At 47.1% G+C, this 26752-nt stretch overlaps 1 protein-coding gene across 4 annotated transcripts in view; it reads right to left on the reverse strand.

The window, feature by feature from the left end:
- Positions 1 to 220: 220 nt before the first annotated feature.
- IQSEC2 (IQ motif and Sec7 domain ArfGEF 2) overlaps positions 221 to 26752 on the reverse strand; it is a 91729-nt gene continuing 65197 nt past the window's right edge. Inside the window, exons 4-16 of one of the 4 annotated variants that reach the window (XM_055119679.1) lie at positions 22228 to 22489; positions 20865 to 21266; positions 16736 to 17631; positions 15039 to 15200; positions 14440 to 14562; positions 13323 to 13489; positions 9520 to 9659; positions 8327 to 8452; positions 5953 to 6052; positions 5257 to 5418; positions 3519 to 3692; positions 3008 to 3057; positions 221 to 2401 (exon numbers count right to left, since the gene is read on the reverse strand). In XM_055119679.1, coding sequence (XP_054975654.1) covers positions 1436 to 2401; positions 3008 to 3057; positions 3519 to 3692; positions 5257 to 5418; positions 5953 to 6052; positions 8327 to 8452; positions 9520 to 9659; positions 13323 to 13489; positions 14440 to 14562; positions 15039 to 15200; positions 16736 to 17631; positions 20865 to 21266; positions 22228 to 22489 — 3730 coding nt within the window. In that variant the 3' untranslated portion in view covers positions 221 to 1435. The remainder of the gene's footprint in view (positions 2402 to 3007; positions 3058 to 3518; positions 3693 to 5256; positions 5419 to 5952; positions 6053 to 8326; positions 8453 to 9519; positions 9660 to 13322; positions 13490 to 14439; positions 14563 to 15038; positions 15201 to 16735; positions 17632 to 20864; positions 21267 to 22227; positions 22490 to 26752) is intronic. The other 3 variants (XM_055119677.1, XM_004606471.2, XM_055119676.1) reach the window with 3 other exon arrangements.

The following is a 26752-nucleotide window of genomic DNA, read 5'->3' on the forward strand; positions in this document are numbered from 1 at the left end:
TCAACCTTGCCTCCCACCAACCCAGTTGCCCGAGCTTTTGCCATTAGTCCCTTACTCTCTGAGCTAAGGCCTCTCTCTCTATGGGTTTCACCATGGGAGAGGGGGCATAAGTAGGAGGCAGAGGCAGGAGGTGAGCACAAGGTCTTTTATGAGGCATCAAATATACATTCTTATATACAAGAAGGAAAAGAGACAATGCCTGAATCCCAGCTCCTCTCCATACAGCCCCTCCCACTGCTACCCTTCCCCACCCCAAACCCCAGGCTCCCCTGGCCCCTTCATCCAGCCTGGGTCTGTCTGTCTGGACTGCAACCTGTGGAGGAGAGGGGAGGAAGTGGGAGGCAGGAGCTGAGAAAGTATCTGGGGATGTGTGGCAAGAAGAGGAACTGGGGCTCGTAAAAAAAATATTTATAATAAATAAACAGGGCTGGAAAGAGCAGGAGAGGCAGTGGAGATTTTGATTAACAGGAGGACTGAGGCATCCAACCCCTTTTCTGATGGCATCAATCTCTGTCTTGGAAGAACATCTTGGGCTCCCGGTGGCCCTGAGGGAGCCTGTCTCCCCAGGGGTGAGGCTCAGTGCCCAGCCCCAATAAGGTGTGTGTGGGTATGATCTGTAAAGTGCATTGTCTTCAGTTGTGGGTGGGAAAGGTGGAAGGGAATGAGGGGCATGCAATATGGGTGAGGGAGGGCAGTGCCCTTCTCATCCCAGATCTGAGCTCTCTGCTCCCTCCAAACATGTCTGGACTTTGATCAGGAGGGGCAAGATCCTGGAGCTTATAGGCCTAGGTTGAGACTCAGTGGAGGGAGGGCAGAGACTGGTTCCAGAGAGGAAGCACTGCATTTTCTGGGAACTGCTAGAAGTAGGTCTATCGGTGCACCCAATGAGTGCACTGACAGTCCATGTTCTCTGGTAAGCAGAGCCCCATCAAGGTGTATGACTAGGCCTTGAGGTCAGTGTGCAGACAGAACCAGCTGATGTTTGGCCATATCTTCTAGCTCATGAGGCCATAGGAGCCTGAAGGATGCCTTCACCCTCAATGCTCCTGACACCTGCCCCTCCTTCACCAGAGCCAACAGGGAGCTCACCCTAGCCCAAAGGTCTGAATCCACCAAGCTAGACCTCCTGGGGAAACAGGGCAAGGATGAAAAACGGAAAAAGAGAACAAGGCTCTCCAAAGGTCCTCACCACTCGCCAGGACTGGAGAGCCTGTGCCCAGGCTTCAAGTGGCAAGAATCCTGGAATCTGGAAGAAAACCCCGTGGAGACTAGAAGAGGTTAGAGGATGGGTCCTGAGGAGGGAAGGAAGTGGGGAGGAGGACATTTCTATGTGTTTATATATATTTTGAAAAACTGAGGAAGCAGAGAGGGCTCAATGTCCCTCTTCTGTGGCTCCCCCAGACCTCCCTGGGTCCCAGATTACACTCTCCATTCATCAGACCACGGTGCTGATCCGGCTTGGCTTGGTCTTGGGGTTTGCTGTAGATGGATTGGCTGTGCCAGGGGGGCCAGAAGCGTGCAGTGGGCCATGGGGAGAGGTGGGTGGCAGAGGTGAGTGCGGAGTGTGGGGTGAGGGTGGAGGCAGAGGTGGGTAGGATGGGTGAGGTGGGATAGGTGAGTGCGGTGACAAGGGTGACTGGGGGTGGTGGGAGTGAGAGTAGGAGCCCCCTGGTGGCCGGGACCCAGGGCCCCCAGAGGCCCCTGCTGCTGGCATCATCTGTGGGTGGTGGCTGAAGATGAAGTGCTTTGGGCCCTGTTTGTGGGCTGGAGGGTGCTGCGGGGCAGGACTGTACAGAGGCAATGGAGATGTGGGCTGGTGCAGGGGGTGGCGGCCATGTGGGGCAAATTGAGGGTGTCCTCCAGCACCCCGTCTGGGAGCCCTGCCTGGTCGGCCCAAGGTGTAGTGCTGGGGGCCTGGGATTGGGCCATGGGCATGGAAGTGTCGATGTGGCCCTACAGGGGGCGCGGAGGCAGGAGGCGGGGGAATGGAGCTTAGCTGGGGCAGGGGTGGAGGCTGCTGAGGAGGTGGAGGGAGAGGAGGTTGCTGGGGTGGGAGGTAGGGTGGCGGGGCAGGGCCCGGTCCTTGGCAATACTGGGCATGCAGGGCCTGAAGCTTGGACTGCCCATCAGGCAGCACCCCCAGGCCACCATGGCTATGACCATGGTGGTGGTGGTGGTGATGGTGGTGGGTGGAAGAAGCAGATGAAGAGGAGGCAGAGGCCTGGCCTGTTGGCGGTGGTGGCATCTGGAAGGGCCCCTTGCCCCGCTTGCTTCCAAATAGGGAGCCCAGGAAGGATGAGGAGTTGGAGACGGGCCTCTGGCTCTTGTACTCCTCTGGCGGCGGGGGTGGGGGCGGAGGTGGCATCCTCTGGTGAGGGCGTGGACTGCTAATAACAGACCCCTGGAAGGGGGGAGGGGGCAAAGTCAGGCCACTCCTGGTGTCCTAACCCCCCAACCCTAAAATCCACCCTGTCCTTGAGGGGTGGACCTGGGGAGATAGGAAAACCCACCCCACACCCACTTCCGCGTGATGAAAACCCAGTGACAGTCCTGTACTTGCACAAAGAGCTGCCCCTGCACACAGAGCTTGACTGTCACCTCTGCTCTCTGCTCTGCACCTCAACCAGGGAGAGGGAGATGTAGCAGTGCCACCTCTTCCTCCCCATTGTGAAGGCAGGGAAAATTTCAGAGACCCAGTGACTGGCTCAGGCACCAAAAGCAGGACTTGAGAGCAAGAGTTTCTCACCGCCCTACTCCCAGGGCATCACTACTCGCTGGAGTCCGCCCTTGGGTGCAGAAGGGGCTCCGGAGAGTGGGAGACAGATGGAAAGACAGGCAGAGTGAGGACAGACAGAATTGAGGACAGATGGAGAGAGTGGTTGGCTGGAAGAGGCAGCCCACAGTTCCCGGCCATGAAGAGGGGGAGCAACAGATTCCCTCCTCCTCTGGGGCTCCACAGCAGGGCAGGGCTCATGCAGAGGACAGTGGGTCAGGAATGGGCACTTACTTCGATGGTGCTGTCCAGCGATCCCACGCTGTTACGCCGCCCCCGTTTCCCTGCACCCACAAGCAAGGAGGCCCAGTGTCAGAGCAGCCCCCCCGCCCCACCCTGCTGGGCACCAGGCCTGGGTCCCACCCAGGGACAGATACCCCTAGGTCCTCACCCCCATTGAAGAGGGGGAAGTGGGGAGGGGAGGAGGAGAGTAGAGGAGGAGCAAGAAAGAAGGACGAGATGGAGGAGGAGAGGTGGTAGAGGAGAGATAGAAGAGGAAAGAAAGGAGAAGGGAGCAGCCCAAGAGAGGGGTTAAGAGTGAGGTCCCACTTCACATTCCCTGGCCCAAACCCTGGGTTCCTCCTGTTCTGACCTGGCTACCAGGCCCCTGGTGGCAGGATGCCCTGGGCTCTGGATGAAGGCAGGGTGCGTGCAGGGGTGGTAGGTGGAGGGAAGGCTGGCAGTCAGTGACACGGCCACCAGGTCATTGATCTCCCCAGCCAGAGCAGGGGCCCAAAAGACTTGCCTGCATCAGAAAGATCTCTCAGGGAACTGCTGAGAGCACCCCGTTTGAGCCCATCGCCTGCCCCATATGTGTCTTCCAGGCTGCTGCGGGCCAGCGTGCCATTCACTGAGTCCTTGGCCCCTCCGGGCTGCGAGGCATTGGGTCGCATCAGACCTTTCTGCTTCTCCAGCTCCGCTGGGTGGCAATGGAGGACAAAAGAAGAGCAGGTCAGGAATAGGAGTGAGAACACTTGCCTGACCTCACTGACCCTCTTCCTCCTTACTAGTTCTGGCCCCAGGCCTCTTGCTGTACCCGCCTGAGTAGCCAACACATCTCCGAGCTGAGTTCCATCTCAATCCCATATGCCACCCGGATCAATCTCATAAAAGTCTGGCTCAATGGCTTGCTTTGCCCTCTCAGTAACTGCTCCTCCTGCTCCTCTCATCCTTCTTGCTTCATACCTCCCTGTCTTCCTCCCCAGTTGTACCCCTCCGGCTGGCCTTCCCACCACTCCTGCCCTGCGCAAATAGAGCTCGACAGTGGTTGGTGCACAGCAGGAGCAGGCAGACCATTCTAGTTAATGGCAAAGGGCAATCACTCCCAGACTTGCTCCAAAGCACAGGGCTCCTGCAAGGACCAGAGCAAGAGATTGACAGAAATTGATTACTCTGTTACATGCCAGCAGAATGCTGGGCATATAGCATACTTAATGTTTCTCAGGCCTCACAATAGTGGGTCATTTTCCTCTCCAATTTTGAGAGAAAAATAGGAGAATCTGAGAAGTCTGAAAATTTGCCCAGTCATCCAGGAGGAGACCACAGTGAGAGGAGCCTGAGTCCAGAGCGTGTGCTCTCCTGGACTCCTTATACCCATCCTCCCTGTAGAGGGCACCAAGACTTTTGTCTTTCTTTCTTTATCTCATTATCTTAGTATGCCCATTTCTCTCTCTGAATATCTTCTGGAGAACTGGAATGTATGATCCTGCCTTGGAGATTACCCTTGAACTGCGCAGGCCTCATCAAGGAGCCATCTGTTGCATCTGTTTCTCTCTGTCTCCCTTTGCCTGAATCTTTATCCTTAACACCATGTTATTTAATTGTGAATGATTATTAGCTTGAAGAAGAGAAAACTTTGAGGTCATTTATGGGAATGAGATGCAATCATTTTTAAAAAAAGTCATATATGATCACAGTGACTTGGTGTGGCTCCTGTGGGCTGGGAGGTCACATAACTAGGACTCAGCTCAGGAGCTGGAATATAGGGACAGTGTGGCTTCCACTTCTCCTGTTCAGGAAAGGTGTGGAAGGAGGAATACAACTTGTTGGACATCTAGAATGTTCACCACTACTGTCCTAGTAACATGTAGGATGCTCCAGCAACTTTATGGGAACTTTATCATCTTAACTTCACATATGAAGTAATGGGAACTCAGAGAATCAGGCAACTTGCCCCAGTTTACCCTGAAAATAAGTAGCATACCTGGGTCTTAAAGCTAGACGCCTACCTCTAATATCCAAATTCTTCTCCCTGCTGCCTTTCAAGACACGGAAGAATTAGTTCATAATTAGGGATTGGAATAAAAGGCTCAGGTTTAAAGGCAATGATCCCCTTGTCACTGGTACTACTCAAGGAGAATCTGAAAGTACCTCAAATAAGGGTGAGAACGTTAGACAAACTAACCCTCAACTATAATATTCTAAAGCACAGGATGCTGGGCGTTGGCAGGGAACCATGTTAGGAGATGAAGTAGGATACTCACACTCCACACGGTATTTCTCCATTTCCTGCACTTCTGCAATGGACTCACGCAGGTCAGAAGTGAAGCGCAGCCGGTCCTGGAGGCTGGGGGCATTAAAGATGATGAGGACTTTTCGCTCCCCACCAGGTACTGCAGACAGCAACTTGATCCCAAATTGGTAATCTGAAACAGGTAGGTTGGCACCTTGGTCAGCATGGAAGCAAGGTGGCTTATGTGTGCAATGATCAAAACCAACATCTTCTGTGTATGAGCATCTTCTGCGTACCAGCATCTTCAGTGGTTCTTTTTTATCCTAAACAACCCCAAACTCCTGATTACCAAAACCCTGTTATCATTCTGTTCCCGGATGGGAAAACAAATTGAAATCCATTTGCTCTCAGGGAGCCCCTTCTTCATGCAGCTGAGCCCTGGAGGCTGCCAACCAGCTCCTCTGGCATGTCCCTCAAGGCACAGCATGATCAGCATCTCTGCAGTTCCCAAGAAAGCACACACAACCTCAATTTTATCAGACTCCTGGGGCTCCCTGGACACACCTGTCATACTCTCCCATGGCCTACCCAGCATCCTGGGTCCCAGTAGGTGTTTTGGAAACCTCAGCTCAGCTATAACAGATTCCACAAAATGGAAGTTGATGAGACTGAACATGAGGGATATGGCATAGACTTTTGCAATTCTGGGATCCAATAAGGAACTCACATGAATTCTGGAAAAGCTGCATGTGCATTTCCACAAGGGGAAAGGACTGGCGGAAACTGTACGTCACCAAGATCTTCTTCTTCTGGAAAATTTTGGTGACCTTTAAAAGGGGTAGGAAAAAGATAAGAGAGAGGGTTTGGAGTGGGGAATTTCCATATGGCGCCTTTTTCGGATTGCCACCCTCCTGTCTCTCAGTCACTAACATACAAACACACATAACCACAAGCTAGGGAGAATTGAAGCCCAAAGAGCAGAAAGGGATAGATGGGAGAAAATGTAAATTCTTGTGTAATATGATGTACAACAGTTTTTACAGGAAGTAAATGAATGCTGCTCCTTTTAAGAAGCCTGTGCTAACTCAGAGAAGGGAACACCAAGTAAAATGTGGTCGGAGGTCATGCGGGGGAAGGGTGATGCGTGCCGAATGAAGACTAGAGACTGAACACAATGGCCACTCAACACCTTTATTGCAAACCACAACACCTAATCAGAGAGAGAGAACAAAAGGGAATACCGTGCCATAGTGGCAGTGTGGGGTGGGGGGGGGGGGAGACGGGACTGGGGAGGGGGGGAGAGATGCTGGGTTTACTGGTGGTAGAGAATGGGGACTGGTGAAGGGATGGGTTCTCAAACTTTGTATGGGGGAAACATGAGCACAATAATGTATAATTCACTTCAATTCTTAATGTAATTTTATTAGATCAATAAAGTCCAGATGACAAAAAAAAGAAGCCTGTGCTAACACCTAGATAACACCCCTCATTGATCTCTCTCCTTTCCTAAGGATCCCAGAATGCTGGTGCAGCTAGAGTGTGCTCATGGTTTGCCTGACCCCATTGGTCCATGCAAACCAAGAGACAGGGGTCTGGTTTTCATGCAGCTCACCCTCATCCAGCACATGAAGATCATTTTGACTGAACAAAATGGTTAGTTAACAAGTCTTCTCAATAACCCTATGTCTTTCTCAAGTACTTGGGTACTCTGGACTCAACTAATACAGGCCCCAGACAGTTTTTGAGTGGTGTTTAAAAGTGAACAATTTGATTTGAGCACAGTTACAGCACACAGTTCTTTTATTTTATTATTGTTAAAAACAAACTACTTTAATTATTTATTTGTTTGTGTTGTATAAGGGGTACTTCCAGTGGTGCTATGAGCCATCATGGCCATGCCCAGTAGTGCTGAGGTGGAGGCAAAGCATACTTTATGTTTCTTCCTTTAGACAGTGACCTCCCCAAGAGCAGGGATGCAGCTCAGTCATCTCTGTGAACTCACTACTTGGTTCAGGGATGGACACATGCACGTTTCTGTGCACAACAGCTTCGGAAACCTCACTCTGATCCTGTGCAGCCCAAGGCACTCCTTTGGGCACACTAAGTCCACTTCTTATCTCTTATTTAATCCTCATGACAATCCTATGAAACAGATGTCAACCCTATTCCCTAGAAGAGTAAATTAAAGATAAGAGAGGGCATGAGGGGGCTTCATCTCAAACAGCACTCAAGTGGTGGTGAGTGTGGAGCATTTAGCAATGTCTGGAAACATGTTTTAATTGAAGGAATTGCTTTTAGTAATGAGTAGAACGAACCAGAGTGCTACATCCTACAATATGAGTCAGTACAAAAACTTGTTCTGCCCCATAGGTCACTAGCGCTGAGGTTGAGATATCCTGTTCTAGAGGAGAGAACACCAAGACAGGAACATATTGTTGTACTCAAATCTCAGAGGAGTTGACTCAGTGCAGAGGATGAACACTTGCTCTCTGTGGTCCCAAGGGCTAAGGCCAAGGGACCATAGTTGGAGGAGACCTGCTGGTATGCAGATGATCCTACCAGTCAGAGCTATCTGTCCAGGAAGCTCTGAGAGGAAGGCAGCCTCTGTAGCCATGCAAACTGGAGTTCATGAAGGAAGCCTATTCTGTCTAGACAGGACCTCTTGAAATCTCCTTCCACCTGCAGAGTCCAAAGTGTCCCAGCTCTAAAAGACACATGTCTACCCTGGGGATAAGCTGTTTTAATAATCATCTCATATACTCCCAGAACCCAGAATTTCAGAATGACCCCAGGATCACATGTTAACTTCACTCCACCCAAATCTCTGACCCACTGATGAGGTCATTTCCCACTATTCCTCCAGTTGTCTGTCCTCTTCCCTAGTCCTCACATTTTTCATGCTCCAGTGTGACTCTAAAGGAATCTCCATCAGGTTAAGAATGACCAGAGTTGGTCTCTGCCTTATTCCAGACCACACAGGTCACATGGCAAATTGGCACTTCACCTTTATGCCAACACCCAACCCTGTTAACGTGGTTCACACTGGACTCAGGTGCAGGCTGGTCATCTCCCCTCTGTGACCTCCCCCATGTTGTTCATACCACCAGAAGATCGTTGAAGAGGAAGACCTCCCGCTGATGCAACCCTAGCCTCTGGGGGCGGTTTGGATCTGGCACCTCATAGAGCTGGCAGCAGCATACCAGTCGACGATGAGGAAGAGATAGGACCTAGAGAAACACAAAGAAATAGGTGCCGGCAAGACTAGCATACCAGTTTCTCGCTTCTGGCATCTTTATGTTGGCCAGAAGATAAAGTTTATCTGCAATACCTGTCACTGTCACTCGACTTAGGGAGTCTTCAACTAAGGCCCAAGACGTTTGTTCCTGTGGTTCCTGCTGCCTGCAATACCTTCGCTGGTCAACTTCATGTGGCCACATTCAATTTTGGGGGGAGGGGCACTCCCAGTGATGCTCAAGGCTGACTCCTGGATCTGTGCTCAAGGATCACTCCTAGCAGGCTCAGGGGACCATAGGGGATGCTAAGGATAGAACCCAGCATTGGCCGTGCCAAGGAACTCCATATCCACTGTACTATTGCTCCAACTACATTGTGAACACATTCTACCCCCTCTCCCAAACCCCAAATCCAGAGCTATCTCTGGCCAGAATTCCTGGTTTTCCCGAACTGTAAATGACCTCTCCCAAAAGTTTGTAAGTCTGTAACTGTATCTCACGGTGATTTATTAATATATATATATATATATAATTCTATGTGTCTGGAACCAGGTATACCAATAAAAGTATTAGCAAGTTGCAGCAAAAAAATAAACGACCTCTCTCTCCCTCCTTGGTGCTCCCCTAAACTATAAGGAAAAAATATTGTGGGTTTGTTCAACTAGATTTGAGAGTGCCACCAAGAAAAAAGACCATGGGTGAGTTAAATCTGCGTCCCTGGTGCCCAGTGACTGCTGAATTTGGCATAAATGCATTTATAAATGTTTGCTAACTAAAAACCTGGAGCATGTTCTTTGCTTTTTTATCAGCTGACTTTTAGCTTGACTTTTCACTTGGGTTTGGCAGAAAAAACCAGGTATAGTAAGAAAGAGTGACCCCTCCATATCTATCAATGTGTTAGATGCATGCACATAGAGTGTCTCACTCAGTACTAAGCTCCCTAATTATCACCTGTGTTTGACCAATAATGAGAACCTGGGGCTCATAAGGTGGCAATGACTTACCAGTAAGCAGAGGCCGATCCAAACCCTGCCCCCTGTGCAAAGTCCCAAGGCACTTACCGGTTTCTTGCCCACAATCATGCGCTCCACAGCCTGCACCTGGGACACATGGTCATCATTGGTTCGCAGTTCACGCCCCTGGATACGCTGATAGATGCCTACCAGGAGGTCTCGTGGGATATCTTCGCCATTGTCAACCCCTGGGTAGGGGGAGTAAGAGGAACATATCACATGAATCTGAGGAACAGGCAGCAGCAGGGTCTTTCCACAACAGTCTACACTCAGGCATAACAGTGTCCAGGACAGGAGAGTCTGGGCCCTTTTAGTTCCTGGGTCAAATTGAGGCTAGTAAAAGTACCCTTCAACAAAATAGATAATTGCTATCTTTTCTAACCCATGGATGATATCTAAATCAGAGTTCTTTCATCCACTGGACCACAGACCATTACCAGTCTGCAGGTGTAGAAAGTTTGAAAACCGCTGCTCTACCTCCTTGGAAATAACTGTTGGTCCATGGACCAGTATACAGGATAGGTGCTGGCCCATAGGGATAAAAAGGTAGAAGAATACTGATTAAACAACTGAGCACATGGATATGAAAAAAATTATATGTCTTTTCTCTTCTTTCTAACCAACGAAAATAATATTATATGTTACTATCCAGCATTGGAGGGAAATTACATATTTTCTAATAGTGCTAATATTTCTAGAATGTGCATATATTAAATATTCACTAAATATTCAGTGATTTCTCTTGTAGCTATCTGCCTTAATGAATTATCCAGACACACACACATACATGAATTTTGGAAAAAATGGAAACAACTTGAGTTCTAACAATAGAGGAGCAGCTAGGCAAAGTTGAATGTGTCCGTTTCATACAATAATATGGATGTTATGCACTGTAGCACTGTCGTCCCGTTGTTCATCGATTTGCTCGAGCAGACACCAGTAACATCTCTGTTGTGAGACTTGTTGCTGGAGCTATAGCACAGTGGGAAGGGCGTTTGCCCTCCACATGGCCAAGCCGGGTTTCATTTCTCCATCCCTCTCGGAGAGCCCAGCAAGCTACCAAGAGCATCCTACATGCACGGCAGAGCCTGACAAACTACCCGTGGTTGTGTATTCAATATGCCAAAAACAGTAACAGTAAAATAATACAAATATATTAAAAATTTGTTGTCTGGACCCAGATATATATTAAAGTGGGTAATGATTTAATAATATAGTTATTACATGTAATCATATAAATTAATGATATAAAGGACTGCATGGTCCCCTGAGAACCATGCTAGGAATAGTCCCCGAGTATCAATAGCTGTGATGCCCCAAACCAAAAAATATATAAGTATAAACAAATAAAAAAATTGATGATTACAAAAAGTGTGGGAAAATTCTTGTAGCAAGTGAAAAGAGCAATACAACCACATGCATAGCATAATCTTAACTATATAAAAGGTTACATATGTCATCCTGTCACTGTCACTGTCATCCGGTTGCTCATCGATTTGCTAGAGTGGGCACCAGTAACGTCTCCATGGTGAGACTTATTGTTACTGTTTTTGGCATATTGAATATGCCACAGGTAGCTTGCCAGGCTCTGTCATGGGGGCGAGATACTCTCGGTAGCTTGCCGGGCTCTCCAAGAGGGGCGGGGCGGAGGAATGGAACTCGGGTTGGCCACGTGCAAGGCAAACGCCCTACCCGCTGTGCTATGGCTCCAGCCCATATAAAAGATTACATATGCATGGGGGGAAATTAACCATAGTTGCCTCTAGGGGGCAGAATTTTCGGTGACTAAAGGAAATTTTCTAATAGTGCTAATATTTCTAGAATGTGCAGATATTAATTTAATTTTTGTATTTAATAATTGGAAGAAATGTATAAAATATAAAACATATATGTATATATGAAACATAGAGTGAAGCAGAGAGGGAGACTTAGTGAATGAAATGAATAAACAAATAATGACTAATGGTAGAATTCTGGAGATGACTCCTGATGGCCTCTAATCTAATTCTCTCATCCCAGTATACATCCTTCTCTACTCTTAATTTCCTGCTAAGTGAAACTAGTGCTAAATGCTAAGTGCCACTCACTCATGCCTCATTGTTTTCCAAACTGGGTGATACAACCCCCTGGGGATACTGGAAAATCCAGGACGGGTGTGGTAGTAGCCTCAGGTGCAATTGAGCCTTAGGTGTACTTTCTGTTTGTTCTCTTCAAAAAGGTAAATTATCTTCTCTCTCTCACTCTCTCTCTCTCTTCATAAAAGGGAATGGTAAGTCAGATAAGTCTGGGAACCCTGGTTCTAAATAGTCCGCTAAAGAAAACATCTTCTCCTTTGGAAATATCGTGCCTCCTCCTTGGACAAGTGTGAGAGGCTTATCCATCACCAGACAGCTTTTTAGCTCAGCTGTCAGAGAGCTGAAAACCTGTCAGTTGTGCCAACTCTAATGGTCAGAAGATTTGTATGCTCTCTTTGTGTTTCCTCAGATTCATTACCTTCTGTAGTTTCTGCTTAAATCATACTAACATCTTTAATAGCCTGCCCTTTGGTGAGAGGCAGAACTTGACATTAGTGCAATAAACAAAGGAAAAAGATCAAGGTAACATCCTTCACTCATCTGGCACTCAAAACTCTTGTATATTGCTTCCAGGTGGTTTGCCAAGTGGATTGTCTATGCCACTGTTCTGCAAACAACTTTATGTTTTCTACTTCTTGATTTTTCTATTCTTAATACTTGGTACACTCTTTTCTAATTGCCAGGTATGGTCTTACTTTCAAAAATTCTGAACACACTTTTGGCCTCTGTGACATCATAGTTTGCTATCTCTCTTGTGTCCAGTATTGGAAACCAAGATTTAGCCTCTCCCACAAAGAAAGCTCTCTCAGGTCAGGGACTATGACATAACCCTCCACTGTTCTTTGTGCCCATCATAGAACCTGGTATATACAGACACTCAGTTAGTGTTGGAGTTAATAAATGAACACAGGCAGTTGGAGCGGTATTACAGCAAGTAAGGCATATGCTCTTGCCTTGTACGTGGCCGACCCAAGTTCAATGGACAACCCAAGTTCAATCCCCAGCATCCCATATGGACCTCTGAGCCCTGCCAAGAGTGATCCCTGAACTCAGAGCCAGGAATATGTCCCGATCACTGCTGGGTATAATCCAAAAACAAACAAAAATAAACGATTGCATTAAGCAAAGGGTGGGCCAGAGAGATAGTACAAAGCTCTTGTGTTGTATGCAGCTGACCCAGGTTTGATCCCTGGCACTGCATATGGAGTGCATATGGAGTGTGACTGGAGTAGTGATCTGTGAGCATAGTCTGGGGTGGCTCAAAGATGCCCAAAAAGGGAAATGGTACCTAAAATACTGAAATGATTCTCCCCACCCCCCACCCCAGTGCTGAGGATCAAATAGAGCTCTCATGCATACAAGGCAAGAGCTTTACTGCTGAGCCACATCTCTGATGACAAGAAATAAGTCTTTCCTGGCATACATAAAGAAAATAAAGAATGGGAGAAGGAAGTGATGAATGAACAGACTAATGGAGTGACTAGTGTAAGCTCTGTAAGAGCCAGAGCTTTAATATCTTGCATCCAAGGCCTGTTAAATCACTATTCAGTGCAGAAATGAGTGGAGAGACAAATAACAATTTGAACAAATAAGTGGATGGCCTGGGAAGATCCAGTCTTGGCAAAAAGTAAGAGACTCCCAGGTTAATTCTCAGGAAGTAGATCTGATTTTTCTCACCCTTTATACTCCCCCACTCCCCCCATCTAGCTTCCCAGCTTCCCCTTATTCTCTCAGTTTCAGGTGGGAAAATATGACAGGGAGATGGTCTGAGGTCACCTCTTAGATTCTTGATGAAGTCATCTAGCTTCATCTTGCGTTCTGCCTTGACGCTGGGACTGTACATGTCAGTATTGAGAAGGATAATGGCAAAAGCAAGGATGAAGATGGTGTCTGGGTTCCGGAACTGGCGAACGAGGGCTGGATTACATACACAGTACCGCTGGCTGCAGGCAGAAGAGATCAGGGTCAAGTCAGACACCAATCACTTTCACCTACCCACCATCCTCCCTGTCTGACACCACCAGTCCTCTGCTTCAGGAAATACTCTCAAGCCTTTGGGTCTTTCCTGCTTCTTTAAAGTTTCCCCATGAGTAGAGCATAAAAAATCACAACCTCCTTACTACCTTTACAGAGCTTTGCCAGGTGGGGGTACATACATTATCTCATGTAATCTTTCATAATTCTGCAAGGTAGCTATTAGCAATTCCACTTGACAGATAAAATGACTGAGGCCTTAAGTAACTTGCCCAAGGTAATAAAGCTAGTAAATGGTTAAACCCGGATTAAAATCTACATTCTTTCTACTGTATACCAAACCCTCCCATTAGGGGAAATAGTTTCCAACAACTCTTCTGTCTCTATTCAAAATTTTCCAAAGAACTAGAGCCAGAATTTAGGTTTGTATCTACCTGATCCCAGAACAACTCATAGTAGAGGATAGTAGAGTCAGACATATGGGTAATACGAAGTCAGACACAAGTTCAAATTCTGGTTCTACTGTCTATTCACTACATGACTCTGGGCAAGTTTCTTAATCTCCCTAGACTTCAGATTCCTCATCTGGAAAATGGGAATCATGGTAGAAGTGCTTACCTCATATTCACAGAATATCTGAATATTCTGTGAAATAATCATTTAAAGGGCCTTGCTAAGTACCTGGTAATTTCTCAGTGAGTGTGAACTCTTACTGTGATGTTATCATTTATTGGATACCCATGTCCCAAATGCGAGCTACATTACCTGATGATTATCACAACTACCTTGTAAGACAGCATAATTAATGGCCATTTTCTGGTGATAAAAGTGTAAGGCTCAGAGAAATGACTTGTAGACACATACTACCCTGCCCCTCAAATTAGGAAAGGGTAGTTCAAGCAGTGGGAATCAGGCACACCTAAAGGCTTCGATGAGTCGCTCCACTTTCTGGGCCTCGCCCTGAACTCGGATGTGGGATTGGAACTTCCGGAGTGCATCATCCAAATCCATGGAGGAGAAGTCCATCTCATCCACCACACAGCTGAGAAGCAAAGAGGTGGTTGTGGCATTCTCAATTTCTCTTCAGAAAACCTTAGACCTTTTCCCTGCTCTGATCAAATGGCCAACTACCCCCACTGTGAGACTTAAAAAATCTGGACCCATGCATAGTCTAAACCAGTACTTATGATAATGGAACATTTAAAATGACTCCATCCAAGGAATTTAAAGCCTGATACATTATTACTAAGGGTCCTTTCCATCAACCCACTTATTCCAGATATGGGAAAACTGAGTTCCAAAGCAGGCTCTAGACCCATACCTGTCCTGGGACCTCCCAGAATATTTTAGGAATAGCACCAAGACAAATGAGACTGCTTTGGGACAGAGGAGTACGGGAGCATGAAGGTCTATTCATCCTGTATTGAAAAGTTTATCTGAGCAAAAGGACAATCTATCCCCTTCCTCCCTCTTCTTCCAGGATCTCTAGCCCAGCCTGCCCCATCCTGGGGTCCTCACTCCAACACGTCTCTGTTGAACTGCTTCTGCCGGTTCCCTAGGAATTCCCCTATCATCTGCCGGCTCAGGCCTTTCCGTTCCAGGATGAAGTGAGCCACGCCCACTGGTGTGTCTGACAGGAAGCCCCTCTCGATCAGATACTGGATACCCTTCTCTGGCTTCCTGCAGAAAGAGTAGAGGTAGATGAGATGACAGTCCTCCTGGAAATGGACTTTTATCCCATTTCTTGACTTAATTTTGGGTCCAACCATGATCTCAGAGAATCAAGGAAATAAAAATAAAATATGGTCCAATCTCCTCACAGTACAAATGAGAAAAACAAAGGCTCAAGGGGAGGAAGTAATTTTTTTTCCTTTCACAAAGCTTCAAAGTTCCAACTTTTCTTCAACTCAACTTTCTCCTTGATTAGAGCCATACAACTATCGAAAGAAAATGAAGGTCCACTGAGAGCCTGCTCAATCTCAGGCGTTTTACACTGCCCAGAAGGAACTAGGGAGTTCTGAGAGAAGGGCATAACTTCAAGCTAAGCCTTCTCTCTGAGTCACAGTTCCCAGAGCAGAGAAGAAAAAAAGAGGTTACTCTGCACCCTGCCTCCCACCCAGATGGGTATTATTGTGCTTCTGGGTTTCTATAGACAAAGTGCTCTCTGCTACGCAAAATACAGAAATACAGGTTTCACTTATCTCATATTCTGGACCCTCTAAGGACAGAACTTGCAGGTTTTTGGTGCTGTATCATGTACCATGTTTAATTTTGGGGAAAAACCTTTATTTTATATGGGGGGGTGGTGGTTTGGGGCCACACTCAATGATCTCAGTGCTTACTCTTGGATCTGCACTCAGGGATCACTCCTGGCAGACTCAGGGGACCACATATGATGTTGGAGATTGAAGCCAGATAGACCATGTGCAAGGCAAATGCCCTATCTGCTATGCTACTGCTCTGGCCCCAAAACCAAACCTTTCTTTTTAAAACCTCATATCTCTAGCTACAGAAAGGGACACTACTGCCTACCGTGCTGAGTTCATGTGAGATTTAAATACAGGTGCATTTTCCCATAGACAATAAAGAGCAAAAACATTTGTTGCTTAATTATGTTCTAACCAAACATTACAGGCTCAGTCTACTCCTAAGCAACCAGCACAAGACCATGGCTTAGTATAAGCCACGTGACAGTCACTGACTTGCACTCAGTGTAGATCCTTATCACCTCAAATATACATACACTGCTAGTTGACAGAGTGGAGGTAGTGAAATCCATGAAAAGAACATATCTATCTTACATAGGACTATACAGACAACACAGTGAATCTGACTAAAGTCAGATTAGGGGTCTTTGCCCACTTCCCAGTGTGAGGCTTTTCTATACCACTTTACTTCTCCACCAAAAGAGAAGGTTCATAGTCCTTTTCTTAAAACCAGTGAACTGGGTCCCAGAGAAAGCCAGCATCTCACTCAAAATCACATATCCAGTCAGTGTAACAGGATTTGAATCACCTCTGACGGCCTGTGGGCCAGGAATAATCAGCTTCTTACCCTGCTATTCTGTAGCCAACCCTTTTCTCTGAATAATGATGGGAGAAACACCACCCACAAAATGAGAGGATGAAGGAGCCAACATCACGCTTGGAGTTCAGTCTCAGGGGTCAAAGGGCCCTGGGCAGGGAAGGAAGGGAAGGATAATGGGGAACACATACTTATTGAAGAGGTTGAGGCCGATCCTGTAGTGCCGCCTCTGCACCACATCATTGTTGAAGGCTGGTGAGTCCCAACTATGCCTTGTCTCCCGCTGGTAAGTCTGTTTGCACAGACCTGAGGCTGGAGGCTCCCTCAGGCTGTCCCTTGAAGAGGACCCAGAACTGCAGTTGATGGTCTCATTGGAGTTGCTAGAGCTCTCTAGGCTCTCATTATCTCCACCGTCAGAGTTCTCACCTGCTGCCTCACACTTTCCCAACCTTCGACCCCCAGTTACACCACCGGGCCCAGTGCCACTATTGGGGGCTGGTGGCAGGGGTCCTGGTGGGGCTGGGGCTGGACCCTCTGGGGCTGGGTAGTGGCGGTGTGGGATGGGGGCCCTGCCTGGTGGCCCCTTGTGCTTTAGGGTTCCATGGGGGCTACAGCCATCAGCCTCATATACCAGCTGGCGGTGGACAGAACCGCGATCTGAACGATCACTCAGGTCCACAGAGCTGTCACTAGGAGGCTCAATGGTAAGCAGGGGAAGGTGGGCAGCTCGCAGCCGGAAATCCCGGCACTCCAAGCACCCAGGAGCCCTCCGAGGGCCATCATCACGGCTACCATCTTCCCGGCCTCCTGTTGGCACAGGTGGAGGAACTGGAGGGAGAGGGGCCGGTGCCCAGAACTCAGGCCGGCCCTGCGGCGTGGGTTCTGTGCTGGGTAGTCGCTCAGGGGATGATGGAGGAACTGTGTCATCCAAGTAGAGAGGAAGGTCACTGAAAGATGTGGCTGAGCTGTCCTCTTGCTGTTCCTTTGACTCTCGTTTCTCCAGCTGAGCTGATCCTGGTTCCTCAGACATGGACCCTGATGGGTGGCAGTTCAGAGCTTCATCAATGGATTCAGCCAGAGACTTTACCTATGATGATGAGGAGATTGAGGGTAGGGAAGAAAGAGGACGGAAGGACAGAGAAAAGAAATGGTGGGGTCATAGAAGGGAGAAGAGAGGGAAGGGAAAGGAGGACTCTTCTTGGTGGGTCAACCGAAAGAGGAATTCTCCTTCCCCTCCTCTACGGATTCTTTAAAATTGCATAAGCTAACACCCAGGGAGCCACTATGAGCTTATATGAGCTTGGATTAATGCCCATAAGTTCTTTATTCATATACCTCCTTCAAGTCCATAGGAACCAGGCTAAATTACAACTCCTTCCTGAGTTCACTCATACTCTTTCTTCCGCCACCCCAAGGGTAAACCAAAATCCTAGTTTTCTCTGTCTGTTGGGTTCTCTCTTAGGCAATCTATATTTAGCTTTGAAAATCCAGACCATTCTGGTAACTCTACCTCTCTGTGGCACCCAATCTCCAAGCTGATCCCTAACAATCCCTATCTCTCAGTATTCACACCTCAGGCACCACATTATTCCAGGGATGGTCTGTGAGATTTACAGTATGAAATGGGATGTCACTTCTGAGAATAGGTTATGAAAGCCTGAATTTTCTGACCTAAATGCTCATGCTGCTCTATCAATCTCTCTCCTTCCCTCTTTTTCTCCCTTTTTCTCTCATTTCCTCACTGATGGGGAATCCACACTGTGAGTGGTTGTATGGAGAGATTATGTGGTTAGAACTTGAGTCCTTTGGCCAATATCTAAATTAAGTGAGATTAAATGCTGACCCATCAGCTCTAGTCAAGTGTTCAGATATTGAAGGTTTTCCCTAGAGATTGAAGGCAGCTTTATGGGAGACCCTGAGACAAAATTAACCAGTCACTCCCATATTCCTGGTCCTAATTTTTCACAAGAAAATGTTTGTTGGGGCTGGAGTGATAGCACAGCGGGTAGGGCGTTTGCCTTGCACACGGCCGACCCGGGTTCGATTCCCAGCATCCCATATGGTCCCCCGAGCACCGCCAGGAGTAATTCCTGAGTGCACGAGCCAGGAGTAACCCCTGTGCATCGCCGGGTGTGACCCAAAAAGCAAAAAAAAAGAAAAAAAAGAAAAAAAAAGAAAAAACCAGAAAATGTTTGTTGTTTAACCTTTTGTTTTGTTTTGGTTTGGGTGCCTCACCTGGTGGTGTTTGGGGATCACTTCTGGTGGTGCTCAGGGACTCATGTGGTGCCAGGGATCCTTTATGCAAAGAATGTGCTCCAGCCCTTTGAGCTATCTCTCCAGCCCTAAGCTCAGTTTTTAAGCTTAGTATAGGATTTTTTGTTTGTTTGTCTGTTTGGGGACCACACCTGGTTGTGCTCAAGGCTTACTTCAGGCTCTGTGCTCAGGGATCATTCCTGGCAGTTCTCAGGTGGTACTGGGGATTGAACCAATGTTGGCCATATGCAAGGCAAGTGCCTTAATCCCTGTGCTATCTCTCAGGCCTTAACTCCAGTTTTAAGCTACTAAATGTTGAAGTAATTTGTTACACAGCAATAAGTAACTTCATCCAAATAGCACTGAGACCTGAGCTCAGTCCTGACTGTTCCATTCCTTGATTCCCAACCCCCCTACACACACACACACCAAACTGTGATCCCCTTCTCCCTACTCTTTCCTTTAAGGATGGGTCCTTGAAGGATTTCCTTTAAGGATGTTTTCTCTTTTTAGTTCAGCTCAATACATGACATGGCAAAAGTTTCAATGGAACGCTTGTTGTTTGAATGAACATAACAGTATAGCTGAGTGATTTAGATCTTTCTTTTAGTACTTCTCTTCCCTCAACACCCCGCTCATCATTAACTGCAGAGAAGTATTCCCAGATTGATGGCAGGAGGAGATCAGAGATTAGAGCTGAGTTATTTCTTTTTGGCTTTGTTTTGTTTTTGTTTGGGGGCCAAACCCAGCAGAACTCCAGGCTTATTCTTATTCCTGTGCACAGGGATTACTCCTGGCAGGACTCAGGGACTCATATAGAATGCCAGAGACTGAACCTGGGTGGGCAGTGTACAAGGCAAGTGCCCTTCCTGCTGTACTATTGCTCTGGCCCCATGATTTCTTAAATTATAAAACATTTATTTATCATTAATTCATCATTTTGTTCTAGATACATTTTTGGCTTTGGAAAGGAAACTAACAAGAACCTCTTAGCTATCACATATGAGGTGCCTTCATATATGTTAACCAGCTGAACTGAATCTTCAAAACCGTTGTGAAAGGGTCGTATTCCCATTTGGGTGATCATGCTTAAATGAAATTAAATTGCCCAAGGGGACACAAGAAATGGCAGAAGTGGAATTCGCCAAAAGTAACTATGCTGACACACCCTTAATACTACAATGATCTCCCACCACAGCCCCCCACCTGTTACATTCTCACTCTTATGCTCTTGCTAATGCAATACCTATGTGAACAATGCCCTCCCAACTAACTCTAGCTAGTTAAATTTTATCATCCCCAGAAGTCTCAGAACCAGTATGCTCTTTTCTCAAAGAAGCCTACTTTGATATTCCCAGAAGAAAGTTTTTTTTCCATTCCTTGAGTCCTCATGCATGAGGTGATATGTGATCCTTTGTCACAGCTCCAAGCGCAATCTATTTCAGAGGCAGTCATTTTTATCATTATCTGCCATTTCCAACTGACCTGGGAGATCTAGCCCCAGAGCAGATTCATCTTCTCTGTCATGGTGCCCAGCATAGAGCTTGGTCCGTGGTAGTTTAGTAAAATAAAGGGCTTGGCTTTGGAAACCAGACAGAGCTGAGTTCCAACAGGGCTTGGAAAAGTCACTTTACCTCCCAAGATCCCTTAAACTTCTCTTTTTTTGGAAAGTTTGGATAACTAGCCCCATCTCCCACAAGGCACACACAGCACATGGCGCAGATGAAGACTCATCAGCTTTGATGAGATTAACTTAATTTGAGTGTGGCTCAAGTTCCACAGAATGAGAACTTTTATTTTCTCATATGTTCTATACACTCAAACTTTTTACTTGCTTGTTTTAACTACACACTCCTTAATCTCACCAATTCTTTCCCCTCATTCTTACGGTGTCCCCATTCAGAAGGTAGCTAGTTATCATTAAATGATGTCTGGGTAATTTAAAAGATCTCTGGGCAACTTAAATGATCTCTGGGCAATTGAAAGAGTGTGGAGCATAGACGAAAAGTCATAGGAGTAGCCAGAGCATGGGTCTGGGGAGAAAGACCACTTTTCAGGGATGCTGACCTGTTTGGAGAAGGAGTCCTCAAGCTCTGTGATGTCATTAGAAAACTCTCCAGATGTGGTGACGGAGCTTCCCCCCCCATCGATGCCCCCACCACAGGAGCCTCCATAGGGGAGCCCCCGTTCAAGCCGGTGGCTCCGGGCACCAGCCATGGCACCCTCGTCCAGCGAGGCAGGCTTGCCCTCGAAGTACGCTGGGTTCTGGGCCTTCTCATACTCCTCAAAGGAGAACTGCATCCGCATGTTGGAAAGGATTATGCGGCGGGACATGCGGCTCTCTGAAGCTGAGCTGCGGAGCCGCTCAAAGTTCTTGTTCATGCGGTACTGGCGGAAGGCAGTCTGGATGGTTCTGGCAGCCCTGCGGCTCAGGAAGGAGCCCCCATACTTCCTCTCCAGCATTTCCACCTGGCAGGGGAGGGTTGAGGGGAACAAAATCAGAAACTCACTATAGTCTCATCTCCCTGGGCCTTAACCGCCCTGCCACCCTTCCAAATCACAGTTAACAGCTTCTAGCTGCCTGAATGCACAGCACTGTGCTCTCAATGTTGTATTCTCACTTTGTTTCGATTTGCACTTGTCACACGGTAATGGACTGGGGTCATCTTTCTTTTTTTTTCCTTTTATCTACTTTTTTCCCATAAAAGTTAGGGAAAGCAGAGATGCCAAAAAGGGAAAGAAAGCTATTGAGAGTAAGAAAGGGGGAAGGTGGCTGGGATGTGGCTCAGTGGTAGAGCACTTTCCTTGCATATGGGAGGCCCTAGGTTCAATGCCCGGCACCACCAAAAAAAAATTAAAAAGAGGAAAGGAGAGAGAGAGGGGGGAGGGCAAAAGAAAGAGAGGGAAAATGACTGGATCACCTGAAGTCCCCATACCTAAGCTTTATGCTGTAAATTCATCGTAATTACTTTTTTGGTTTTAGTAAATCCTTTCAGTTTTTCTCATACATCTTATTTTGTGTCTTTAAGGAAAAAAATTGTGTGATATGTTGTAAATATGTTGTAGTTATACATGATATATTGAAAATATATTGTACTTATACCACATATTGGACTGTTCTGAAACTGTCAATTTCTATGTGTGCTTCTCCCATCAGACTTGGATTCTTGAGGACCAAGCCAAGTCTTATCTATCTGGGCACCACAGTGCCGTGTCTGGAGGCTGATCAATATTTGCAAGACTTAGTAGATGATGATGAATGATTAAGTACAGGTAGGGGAGCGAAGAGTCCTGAAGTCAGTCTAGGCCTGTTCTAGTTTCACTGTCCATCCTTGAATACCATCATCCAGGGCGTTATCCCAACCTCTTCCTGAGCTCTCACATCCCCCTTCCCGCTCCCACTCCCCAACCAGAACCATCTCATCTGCACCTTCTTGTCCTGCAGGTCCGTGGAGAGTTCGTAGCTGTCCGATAGAGCCTTGGAGCGCTTGATCTCCTCTTCCTCCTGTTTCCTCAGAGCGACACTGGCTGGTTGGAGGCGAGCCCGCTGAGCCCAGGGAAGGCCCACCCCAGCAGGGGGGCCGCCCATGTGGCTGCTGGTGGGGGGCAACTGGCTTAGCCGGTAGGGGGGTTGGCTCCCAGGACTATCAACCGCTGTGCTCAGGTCACTGCCTGGGGCATCACCCTCCACACTGTGGGGATGAGATAAGATGAGCCAGGATGTGGGAACCAGAGATGGGCCTAGTAGGCCAGACTGAGAGTGAGAAGACCAGATCCTTTCCCACAACTCTTTCTTCCCCAACTTCCTCATAGACATAGGCACACCAGTACTTAAGGGGACGCCTTCCCACAAGTTGTCTTCTCACTGCCTTCACAGTCCCTTCCTTCAGGTCTCCTGGATCCTTGCAGCTCCCAACGCACAAGTCCTCATCCTTCCAGATCCTGTCCCTCACCTCTTACAACCTTGACCTTCATAGTCACGTCCCACTCCCCCCCCCACAGCCCTATCTCTCTATCCTGTCTCCTCATGCCCCTTGAGAGAACTAATCCTTGAAGCAAAGATCTGAGTGCACACCTTAGATGCAAAAAACCCAGTTTGATGTTCCAAGCATTGCCAGGAGAAACCCCTAATCACAAGTGCTCTGTGACCTGAGCACTTGCTTTGCATGTATGAGATACCACTGGTGTGTCACCACCACTCCTGCAAAAGTTGTAGCTTTTATAGATCCATTTCAAGGCTCTCCTATCCCAGAGGACCAATTCCCTCATAGTTCCTCACTCCCACCCCACTTCTGCCCCTCACAGTTTCATTTCCTAATGTCTCTGTCCTTAGCCCTGTCCACAGACTTGAAGCCCATTCTCCTGCACCCTGTTCAACTAAATCTTTCTCTCCTTCATCACCCTGCCCCGCCCTGCCTTGCCTTCAACTGCCCAATTCCCAGAGTTCCCCTGGCTACTAGGGCAGGGAAGACAGAGGGAGGCACCGCCCATCCAGCATCCTTACAGATAAAGAGCTGCCCTGCGTGGTAACTTCCGTTTTTTCCTCATGGCCTCTTCTGTTCTGCTGATGGATAAAGGCAGGGGTCTCTAGGTCATAAGATGGCAGGCACTGGGCCCTGGGCTGCCCTGCTCTGGTTATCCAGAGCTGTTGTGCTACCAGAACTGCTCTCCTGGTGCCATGGCAACCAGGCTGCCAAGGAACCCAGGTGGCAACAGAGCCCAGGTGCCCTGAGCAGACTGGCATAGTGAGGAGCCCTAGAGGCAGGCAAACAGGAGAGGGAAAGTCAGTGAAATATGGAAGGGATTTCAGTGTTCATTAAAAGCTTCTAGAGGAAGGGACCCAATGAATCAGCTTTGTGGCTATGTTAATGTGCTAATGGGTGTGTCTAGAGCCTAGAGAATAAAATGGTTTCAGCAGGCTCAGGGGTTGAGGATAGGTCTTGATTGGTAAAAGGATAAAGGGCGATTCTCCCACCTCTACTTAGCAGAAGCCAAGGCTCAGGCATAAATGAACTGGGGCAGGTGTTCAGTGCACTGCTAGAGTTGCAATGGGGCTACCCTCATTATGGAAGTGCATTTTGGTGCGGGGCCTGAGTGCAGTGGGGAGAGTGCACCCAGGAATCTGGGTTTCCCCACATTACTTGTCCTCTAGTCTTGCAAACACCAGTCTGCAACACTACCAGGAATAAGGAGGAAACAGACTGGAGGGGCCATTTTCCGCTCTCAAATTCTCCTCTGGGGCTTTAGGACCTATGAAGTTCTCTTTCAGGGGCTAGATTCAGTCCAGTTTTCTCCCAGGCATCTAAGCGTTTCCCTCTCCCTCTCACCTAGCTGCAGATTATTTCCCACCAACCTCTCACACCTCTCCTCTCCCCTCCTAGCACACGGCTCAAGTAATTTTGATCAGCTTTCTCCTTTGTTCATGAACTATCCATACCTCCCACTGTCCACTATGGTTAAGCTGAAATTCCATACTTTGGCATTTGAAACTTTTCCAAGAAACACTAGCTATGCTTATAGAGCACTTAGAAAGTTCAGCATTGAACCATATCACCTTTAATAACTTGCCTACTTTTCAAAATACCCCTATTAGATAGCTATTGCTATTTACCTTCACTTTTTTATTTATTTGGTTTTGGAAAATACCTAGTAATGCCCAGGGGTTAGTCCTGGCTCTACACTCAGGAATCACTCCTAGCAGTGCTCGGGGGACTATATGGAATGCCAGGAACTGAACCCAGGTCAGCCATGTGTAGGGGAAGTGTCTAACCTGTTGTACTATTTCTGTGGCTCCTGTTAATAATCTTCATTTTACACATCAAGAAGCTGAGCTCCAGAGAGAATAAGTCCCATATCTCTGGTCACACCACTATTAATGATTAGGGCAGGGTTCATATGTAGGCAGGCCGACTCCAGAACGCCATACTTTTAAATAACTAAGGCATACTACAGGGTTGTCTACCACCTCCCATCTTTCACCCACCCTTACCTCCAGGCCAGCCCAGATTTTGTTTCTCTCAAGTATCTTTCTGCTTTCTACCTCCCAAGTGCAAATATTTTACCTGGAATGAAACCACTATTATCTTTGCTACCTACAATCTGAGAAATGCCTCCATACCCTAGTTTCATCGAGATTCAGGTTACATGGCACCACTAAAGCCCTCCTAAAGCCCACCTCTGACTAGAAATTATTGTTGATCCTATTTAGATCTCCCCACAAAATACATTTGTGTCCTTTTAATGGTGCAAGTTAGTGTTGGCAAAGTATGAAAGCTATTCATGATTTCCAGAATCCCAGTACAGGAAGTGAACTTGGTAATCTCTTAGATGACAAGGAGCACACATTAGACTAGGGATAGAGTAGATGCTCATTTGATAGCTTCCAGAGGAAGGGAGCCAATGAATCACTTCTGGTGGATATGTTAATAAGTTCTCTCAACCTGAATTTTGTTTTTGTTATTGGGGTGGGGGCCTCCCAAGCAGTGTTCACGGAACTCTGGGGGTCGACTTCCAGCAATTCTTGGCTAACTGGGCAGTCAGTTCAATGCAAGGGCCTATGGATGCAGTGTTGCTCTGGTCCTGCATTAGAGCCAGGAAACAACAGAGACACCTTTGTGGTGCTCACAGGACCTCCATGGCCACGTGGTGATGCTCAGGGACCCATATTCCTGAGGACTGAACTAAAGTTGGTCTCATGCAAGACATGAATCTTTTGTAATCTCTCAACCTGAACTTGAGCTTCTGCTTTCAGATAGTTGAGTATATTCTATGTACCAAGCAAGGGGCTAGGTGCTAGAAACGCAAGAGTGAATAAGAAACATAGTTTACTTGGGAAGGTGACACTCTAGTGGAAGAAGCAGGCTATAAATATATACTAACATTTCAGGTAGAAATAAGTTGCTAACAACAACAACAAAAACCCCACAGCAGTGGTAAAAGGTATTTTAGATGTGGGAAGGTCTCGTTGAAGAAAAGTCATACAATTTAAGCAAGCACTGATGGAAGGAGGCTGTCAGGATGGTTCTTGAGATATGATGTCCTGTTTTATATACCCTTGGGTTTATTACCCCAACCCAGTTACATACTGCTTACCATTTACCACAGAGCTCAAGATGTTTTCATGCCTGCCTGCTCCTCATACAAGTTAGCTTACAGGCCCCTCTTCTGTGCTGCCACAGAGCTTGTCAGTCACCTCTATCCCAAGGACAGGATACTGATTGCCCCATTGTATCCTTATAACTCATTCAGGCAGGACCAGATAGCTCTATTAAAATTTTTTACCCAAGATCAGATAGTAGATAAAGAAGCTATGGTACATCATGCTCAGTGATATGAGTTAAAATGAGAAGAACAGACATAGAATGATGACACTCATTTGAGAGATATAAAGAAACGTAGTCGGAGAATAATACCCAAAGACAACAGAAATGAGGGCCTGTTGGGACTGGTCCTTTAATATAAAGCTTACCACAACTGGGAGAGGGCAGTTAAGTCAGAAAAAAGACTACTACAACAATGATAGAGGAAAGTAATCACACTGGACGAAAACTGGATGCTGAAAGGAGATAAAGAAATATGCATGACATCCATTAAGTAAAAGTATTGTAAACTACAATGCCTAAAAGGAAAAAAGAAATAAGAATAGTGTCTGCCATAGAGGCAGGCCGGGGGCGAAAGGGAAAACTTGGGACATTGGTGGAAGAAAGTGGACACTGGTGAAGGAATAGGTGCTCAAACATTGTATGACTGAAAGTCATTCATAAATAACTTTGCATCTCATAGCGATTCAATAAATTAAAAACACTAAAATACTTTATGCTGGTCTAGGCAATAGGTTTTTAATAGTGTTCAAGTTTTTGGTATTGATGTACAAAGTTACCGCACACTACCACCAGTGAAATGCCTATGACCCTTCCCTGCAACTTTAGATGTCACCTCTCATCTAAAGTTTCTTT

This window comes from Sorex araneus, chromosome X, assembly GCF_027595985.1.
Source record: "Sorex araneus isolate mSorAra2 chromosome X, mSorAra2.pri, whole genome shotgun sequence".
In the NCBI taxonomy this organism is placed as follows: Eukaryota; Metazoa; Chordata; class Mammalia; order Eulipotyphla; family Soricidae; genus Sorex; species Sorex araneus.